We start from the raw sequence: 8,421 nt of genomic DNA, 5'->3' as shown, positions 1-8,421 counted from the left end.
TAAAATATTTGAATTGGACTCTAGAGGGATGAATTATGGACAAAATAAACAACTTTCCATAATAGTGCCTTTCTATTGCTAAAGGATTTAGAACAATTTTCATGATAATTTGTGGACTCAACATTTTAATTCATATTAATTTTTCTAATATGCACTGAAAAACAAGTTAGAAATACACAGCACACCCAGGTCCAAAAGTTTCTCTCCCACAGCACTTTTTCAGTTTTTAACATCTATTGTATTTAACTGTATAACCCAACAATTTTATTACAAGATAACATTGCTTTTTATTATGGACCATCCTAGTTTTTCTGAACATTCACAGAAAATTACATATCCAGCCTACCATGTGTAGGCCCTTTATAATGATTGGAAATGTACGTCCAAAACATTTCACACATGAATTTATGGACATAAACTCTGGGGCAAATAAAGTTACAAACAAACTGGTTCTGGGATATTCGTCATCAGAATATATTCTTAGAGTGACCACAATAGCCACCTGCATTGATCCAATGGACAAGTTAGAGAATTAGGAAACAATCTTCTGTATTTTTCTTAATGTTTCAAACACTACTTTTCCACCACTTTGTCCAGAACACAGTCTTGAAAACTATATTTGATGAAAACCTTTAGTCTCTGATGCAGTCCTGGAAAGTGACATGGATATTTACAACATAAAATAATACACCCTCCTTCCTCATTTTATACTCACCATTGCTTTTGCCTCTCAGGTTTATTTAGAAGGCACCAACCTTGGCTATGGATCCACTATGACTGCTGTGATGGTTCACACACTTTATAATAAAACAACGCAATGAGACATTAATGGTCTCAAGACAGGTAGGACACACTTCTATTCACTTTAGCGGCATTATATCAAGGTTAAAAGTCTGAGTAAGAATATTGATCTCTATTTGTCACAGGATAGTAGGCCTAAATACTTAACTATAATAAGCACACTGAAGTTGTTTTGGGCAAAATCAAACAAATTAGCAATGTTTTTTTTCAGATGGTGAACATGGTGATGTTTGACAACACATTTGTTTAAGCTCCATTGTACTGAAGAACACATTCTGTAGCCAGATGTGTGATACTGCTAGTATAAATCCATTATGATCAGCACCCCCTCTCCCTTTCTGATGAAGATGTTAGACTTTATCTCACTCAGTAGTAAAGCACTTTCAAGCCAAACTATGAAAGTATGAAAAATATTTGTAAGAAGGTTTACAAACAGATAATATGTATGTGTAAGCTTTAGTAACTGTTTAAAGATGGCATACGGTGCTTTCCAGCAAAAGGATAAGTTTCTCAAACAAAAAACAGGAAGGAAAGCATCTACTGTAAAATCAGAGACATTCCTTTTCAAAAGCCAAAAGTGGCATTACACACATCCAGTAGTTTTGTTAGACTTTGTGGTTTTGAAATATTCTGAAATGTTCTGAAATGTCCAGATTTGTTAGCGGTTTCTCTTTTTTATTTCCTGTTTGCAATTCCATGTCACTCTGAGAGCAATGTGAAGGTCCCAGTGCAAGGAAACATTCATACACAAGAAAGCAAACTATACAGAAACAGAACATGGAACAGGCACAGAAAGCAATTAGAAAATACACAAAAAATAAATATTATCAAAACAAAGAACCAGTTTAAAAAACATCACAGTATGTAATTCTCACACTACGTTCTTTCTATTTATCTATACAGTTAGTATTTTATCTGCTTTTGCTTTTAAGTTCTATTTACTCATGATTGTATACACGTTCCAATTACTTTTTTTACATTACTGCTCGGGCCACTCTCAACTTCAATGGGGATTCACATCACATTTGCAAAAGGAAGGGGTTGTTCTAGAACTTGGTGCTGTGGCTGAAGCTGTCTGACATGATGATGTTTTTGTAGAAGTTGTCAGAGCGCACAGAGCAGTATCCTTTCACTTTGTCAATGACCTGGTGCACAGGAATGATGGAAGTAGGGTCCCCTTCTACCGGGTTCAATTTAGTGTTAGTCTGGTCAGAATACATTTTACCTGGCAATGACAAAACAAAATATAAAATGAACATCTTTGAAATTAAGTCATGGAAATTACAAACACCAATTTATTTACTTCTGCAGGATGTTTCCCTTTTAGTGTGTTATTTTTAGTTTTTGATGCATTTTTCTTCCAGAATTATTAAATCTGTCAAGATAAGTTGCATATCTATGTAGTTTAGGTTTAAATATTTCAGCTAGGTCATACCCTGGATGTGTATAAGTTATGAAAATATCACTGAAAACTGCCTTTTATAAAGGCATTGATAAAGACTGCAGGGTTATACTATGTCTAAGACAACCTTCAGATTCTGTGACTTTATTGTGCCCCCACACTGAAAGAAAATAACAAAATAAATCAGACTTTAAAGATTTTTTTTCTACAGTAAATTGATATGATTACTGCTTATTTATCACATGTGTTGTATGGTATAATAAGGAATACAGACATATATTTCTGTAACACTTCAAAAAATTTTTATACCTGCATAGTAACCATGAAGTGACTGAAAACAATGTTCTCCTTGCTTACGTTGAAACATGAAATGAATATCAGATATCAGGTGGTAACCTGGAGGACTTAAATGCAAGTTAAACTTAAATGCAAATTTTTTGGGATTAGTGATCAGTATCACTTGTAAACTGTTTTAAGATTCAAAACAGCAGCTGAAATTTGTTAAATGAAAATGAAAAGTGAAAAGCAGATTCTTAGTGTTTTTAACTGGGACACTAAAAAAGGTCTTGTTTAAGTAACTATGCGTGAGAAAAAATAAAAACACAGAAAATGTGGAACAGTGTTATTCACAGGGCTATACATAACCCATATATTATTGTGGACCATTTCTTTGCGAACTTTTAAAGTTAGATAAGTTTAAGCAACCATCTTCCTACTGCATCCTCAGTGTATGTCCCTTGAAACACTCCATATTAAGTAGGAAAGCAGTATTAAGTAGGAAAGCACAAGAAACTGACAGAAAACACACGTTTTTAGTATCCTATTTCAGTTTATACCCTCCTAGCTTGTGACCATTAATTGATTATGCCTTGGCTCACAGCAGCTGTACTTCTGGTACAGCAAGGGGCAGCTACTACCTGTCCACCCAAGGACCCATCCATCTGCTCACAAATTGAAAGCTCCATAGCACCTGAGAGGCAGCTGGCACTGAACAGAGAAGTGGTATGTGTCTTACTGATGTCACGGCAAGTCTGCAGGGCCTCACCGCAAGTCCAAGAGAGCCCTGCCCCACTAATCCCAACTTTACCCTCAGAGCTGCTCTACCAATTTTGTGCCATACTGAAAGAAATCTCTCCCACAGGAGGCTATATTGTCCAGATAACTTGACTGATTGTGAGTAGTTAATTGGTGTAAAGGATGTCATCAGGCATTCCTTGCAGGAAGCCAAGATATCAGTTTCAGCAGCATGGCTGGATAGCTTGCTCTAATTTGCCACAATTCTCCATGGAAAATTAGACCCTTCTGTTGTCAGTTTTAAATGCAATTCCCCATATTTTCCACTTGTGTCTTGTGGTTTGTGTTGCACTGTTGGTTTTGAAGAAGTAATTTGTGTTGATTCTAGTAAATTGGTTAAGGATTTTGAAATCTTGAGTCAGGGCTCTTTGTGATCTTCTCTGTTCAAGATTTAAAAAATTTAGTTATTTTAGCATGTCAGTGTAGGACACTTCTACAAACCGAGGAATGTACCAGGCCACTCTTCTTTGGACTAATACCAGAGTAGCAATGGTCTTAAACGAATATTAAGTTATGATTGTAAGAAATGTTAAAATTATATAGTACAGTAGTAAAACCACTGCTACTCTAGGATTAGTCCAAAAGAAGAGTGGCCTGGTACATTCTAGGTGTTGTTACAAAAAACATTCAACATTTCCTTCAGCATAGTTGTCAGTATATCTGGAAATTTGTTTATCTTAAATTCTTCTAGTGCTCATCTATGTTAATATTATTTAACATAGTACTTTGTATTTTCAAAGCTTGGGCCTTGCTGTCTATTCCTTCCTGAGCAAACAAAAGAGTAAAATACTAATTTAACACATTAGCCATTTGTAGTTCATCTTATAAAAGTTTCCTATGACTATCTTTTAAGAGACTTTACATTTACCTGAACTTTTATTGGTATTGTAGCACAGAAAAGAACTATCATTTTTTAATTATCTATTTCAGATTGGCCTTTCTAATATTTTTTAACCTGTTCTTGCAGTGTTTTTTTCTCCTTTTGTTTAATCATTGTATAAAATGTACAACTTTCTCTTATATTTTTCTGAATTGATTTATTAAACCTTTTAGGCCACTGATTTTTAAACTTCGAGTTATTTACTCTGAGAATGAAACCATGCTTCACACAGAATCTTTTAAAAATCTTTTCTTCTTACTTTAAAAAGCTTTGCTTTGCATTGCCCATAGCCTGTGGAACATTTAGTTCAAAATGACAAACACCATGAACTATTACTGTATGTTTAGAATTTTGCTGCAGTTTTGCCATTATTCTATGCAGTCTTCAGTCTTCAATATTTCTTCTATTACCATAACTGAATTTATGAAGCTGATGAAATATGTACCCAACTACAATAAATTATTCTTGTCCTATGAATGATCAATACCTCCCCTCCCCATCTAACTCATTTAGATACTGATATTTATTTATTACTTTTGAATCCAACATTTGAATTATTTTGTCTTTATGTGTTTAAGTGATTTAAGTTATCTTTAAATTAAAAAAAATAGTTCATGTATAATCTTCCTGTTCCCTAAAATCACTTCCTGATTTTTTGCACTTTTACAGAGTATATTTTACACCTGCGATCAGTATAATCTGACAGTTACAGTAAGTGTGTTGTACATCATAGACAGTTGCACAATCATCTAGAACCTGTAGAAACGTGAACTGCAGTTCAGTCAAGTCAGCAAAGACATTCACAAATGTGTTACAACTATATCAAGTACACACCTTGGTAAATAAATCTAAGAAAGACAGATGTAATAGTAGCACAAAACATGATTACTGCCCCCATTCTACTTTTCATGAAAAATGAATATATTTTATTTTAAACTGATCCTTGAGATTAAAGTCTTTGTGATACAGTAGCTGTATATAACTAAAATGGCAACCACATAGGATGGAGTACAATAAGCTCTGAAAACGAATTGCATGGTATTTTGCACAGGAATGGTGATGATTAGGTTGTTGATAACAGCATGTTTGCTGTCTACAGAAAATCTATAGTACTGGGCAATAGATTGAATTAATATTTCAAGGCATTTAAACTGCAAACATTCTTCAATACATTTCTCTTCTTTGTGGCATGTCAATAAAAACTAAAACATAAGATTGCAAAAATTGGCAACTTGCTGTATACAACATGTTTTTGCACATACAACAGAACATGGCTATCTACGCAAATGTCATGCATGGTATAAAAATATTAGTATTGAACTCAAATAAATGATGAAGTGGCATGTGGTAAGATATCCCAAGTTAAGAAGCAAATAAATAGATGCCATTTAAACCATATACATGGTGCATTGGTCACTTTAAGGGTTAATGCTTAATTCATGTATTTTTTGTCTATATAGCCATAGATCAAAGTGTTACATAAATACTGTGTCAATTCAGATTTAGGGGCTGCCTTAAAACACTTTGGAGTGCACACACTGCATATGGTTCTCCATCTGACATTTCCGTGTTTTGCTGTGTGAGACTTGTAGGTTTCTGTGTTGTAGTCAACACAGCAAGCCAAAAAAAAACCTCCCAGGAAAGCAGAATTAGCATTGTATGAGAGAAAGTAACAATCAGACCCTTCAAACAGAGCTGGCATAAGCACAGTTCACCTCTCACCTATTTATTAAAAAAGATTACTTTTACTGCACACGTTTCAAATTTTAACCCAAAACATTAGTTTTTCTAGACTAATTTGTGCCTAATCTAGCCTGACTCATTTATCTTTCGACCCAGGTAGATTTTAAGTATGTAAAACATTTTTTCAGAGAGATTTGATTAAAAAACAGAGCTTTGTGGTTTGAAAGGTCTAAATGTTACACTTTTTTGTATATTTGTTTTCTTTCAAAGTGAAAAAGGCTAATCACATGATATGAAGAAGCATGGAGCAAAGTTGGCTGTGAAATAGTTTACCTTACAGGGGTTCCCCATCTGATTATTGGAAGGACTTAGACCCAATATCTACACCAACAACATAAATGAAATGATCAAGAACTACTGGGTTTAGTGACCCACAAAATGACAACAAAGACAAGAAAGATTTTCTCACAGAAGTACAACTATACTAGACCCCTAAATCTCCCCACAAGAGAGTTACAGTTGATTAATTCTACTTTTTTTTAGACAGGAAAGAAGCTTCTGCTTTGTAATGATTGCCCATTTATCAAAGATGCGATTATTAACCTCATAGTGAATTTTAAATAATTGGATTGTGAATAGGTTCCAGCTGCCACGAGGAAATGGAACAGATGTAAGAGATGTTTCTTTAGGAAACTTTGACTTCTACTGCACACAGATAAGGATCAAAGTTGAAAACCTCTAGGTAGAGCTAGAAATTAGAGGCTCCTTAAATGGGTAGTGTAGAATCTGGAGAGATGTACAACGGAGAGTTAATATACTAATATACAATGGGAAGAACAAAAGACCCTATCTAATTCATTAATGAGTGGTGCCTATTGGTCCTTCTGAAACGTAGACTCAAATTTCCTTTTTTAGCAAAAAAAAACTTAGACATTTTCACCAACATTCCAGCTGTTAAAATAGAAATGAATAAAATAAAGAAAATATTACATCATTTATGTTTTCCGTTTCACAAACTAATAGAAAATTTGATAAGATAAGTGTGAAGCAAGATTTTATATATTTATATTAATCACATAGATTTTTTTGTCTTCACTGCCTTCTAAACAGAATGCAATAATTGTTTTCTACTAGGAATACAGTGTACTGTATATACAAAATCTATTTATTTTGTTTTTAAAAGCAATGGAGCTTTGGCTCCATAAATAACAACTAATATTCAAGAAACATACTGATAATTCTAGCTAAGTCACTCGAGACATGAGTTTCCTTTCATGTGTTTCTGCTAGACATGAACTACAGTGCAAAAAAGCAATCAAGAACAAGAGACATTCACAAAAGGTCAGCTGTGTCATCAAACACACTGCAAAATACCCTCTGAAAGAAAGGTAAATGGAACTAAAAAGTAGTTACTTCTGCAGTCTTCCTGCATGTTCAAATAATTATAACTAAATGCATGGCACTTGCATGCAATTAGTTTCCGAATCCCATAGTACCATACCTGTGTTACTGCCGCGCTTTGCAAAGGGGTTTAAAGTTGACTTGGCTTTTGATGTCCAGTTGGCAGTGGTGGATCCAATGGAACTCGACGATAATGACTTTCCAAGGTTATCCGAGCTCACTTTCTTTGTGTTATTGGTTGCCGTCTTACTCCAATCTGTAACACATACAAGTTTATACCTTTATGAATTTAAAACAGCTATTTATTATTATATTATTTTCTAAACAAGCAGTTGCAGCAGCATCTACTGATTTTAAATTCAAAGCTGTAATTTTCTAGAATGCAAGGTGAACTATTGTAACACCACTGCCCAGCGTTGTGACGAGGCAAAGATGGAAAGTTACGAACAAAACAGTTCTCAGAAATGAATTACTTTTTGTTTTATTATATCTGTTATTTTTATAAAATTGAAGCAGGAAGTCTTTTTCAATGTTTTTTATCAGGTTTCAATTGAAATAATCCCATTTCTATTATTATCTGGAAACCTTGAAGAAGTTAGTTGCGTAGGGGTTTATTGGATTTTGTTATGGGTTAAAACAGAGTATTTAGCAGCACTGGTATGACTCCAAATAATATGAACTTTAAATATTAGAACTAATTGTTTCTTTGCCTAGGAATTCAATTATAAACATAATACATGTGATATTTTTATCACATGGTGCCGTGTTAGTGGCAGCCTGTAATAGCAGCTCTGTGTCTTTTTGTCATATCCTTGCCAGTGACTTTTCAGCGGTTTTCAGACGGTGTGGGTGGACAGAAACATCACCAAGATCGGTAAGAGGAAAGGAGGGGGGCTCGCAGTGCTTGTTAACAACAGATGGTGTAATCCTGGACATATTTATGTTAAGGAGCGTGTCTGTAACCCGGACATTGAACTGGTTGCCATAGGACTGCATCCATACTATCTGCCGCGGGAGTTTACATGCACCATCTTTGTTGTTGTTTACATTCCACCAAAGGGAAACGCAGCGACAGTGTGTGACGTCATACACACAGTCCAGTCACAGCCAGGCTACAAACAAAGCACCATAGCGCTTTTATGGCTATTTCAGGGGATTTTAATCATGTCTCTATTTCCAC

The 8,421-nt window shown here is 34.6% G+C and overlaps 1 protein-coding gene across 4 annotated transcripts in view; it reads right to left on the bottom strand.

Annotated features, from left to right (window-relative positions):
- Nucleotides 1-262: 262 nt before the first annotated feature.
- The window catches only part of adgrg6 (adhesion G protein-coupled receptor G6), an 83,246-nt gene continuing 75,087 nt past the window's right edge, over nt 263-8,421 (bottom strand). For all 4 annotated transcript variants that reach the window (XM_088934043.1, XM_088934067.1, XM_088934059.1 and 1 more), the window contains 2 exons: nt 7,342-7,497; nt 263-2,026 (listed from right to left, as the gene is read on the bottom strand). In XM_088934043.1, the coding sequence (XP_088790169.1) occupies nt 1,848-2,026; nt 7,342-7,497 (335 nt within the window). In that variant the 3' untranslated portion in view covers nt 263-1,847. The remainder of the gene's footprint in view (nt 2,027-7,341; nt 7,498-8,421) is intronic.

This window comes from Atractosteus spatula, chromosome 2 (genome assembly GCF_055471065.1).
Source record: "Atractosteus spatula isolate fAtrSpa1 chromosome 2, fAtrSpa1.hap1, whole genome shotgun sequence".
Lineage (NCBI taxonomy): Eukaryota > Metazoa > Chordata > Actinopteri > Semionotiformes > Lepisosteidae > Atractosteus > Atractosteus spatula.
The sequence above is the reverse complement of the archived record's forward strand: the minus strand, read 5'-3'. Positions and strand labels throughout refer to the sequence as shown.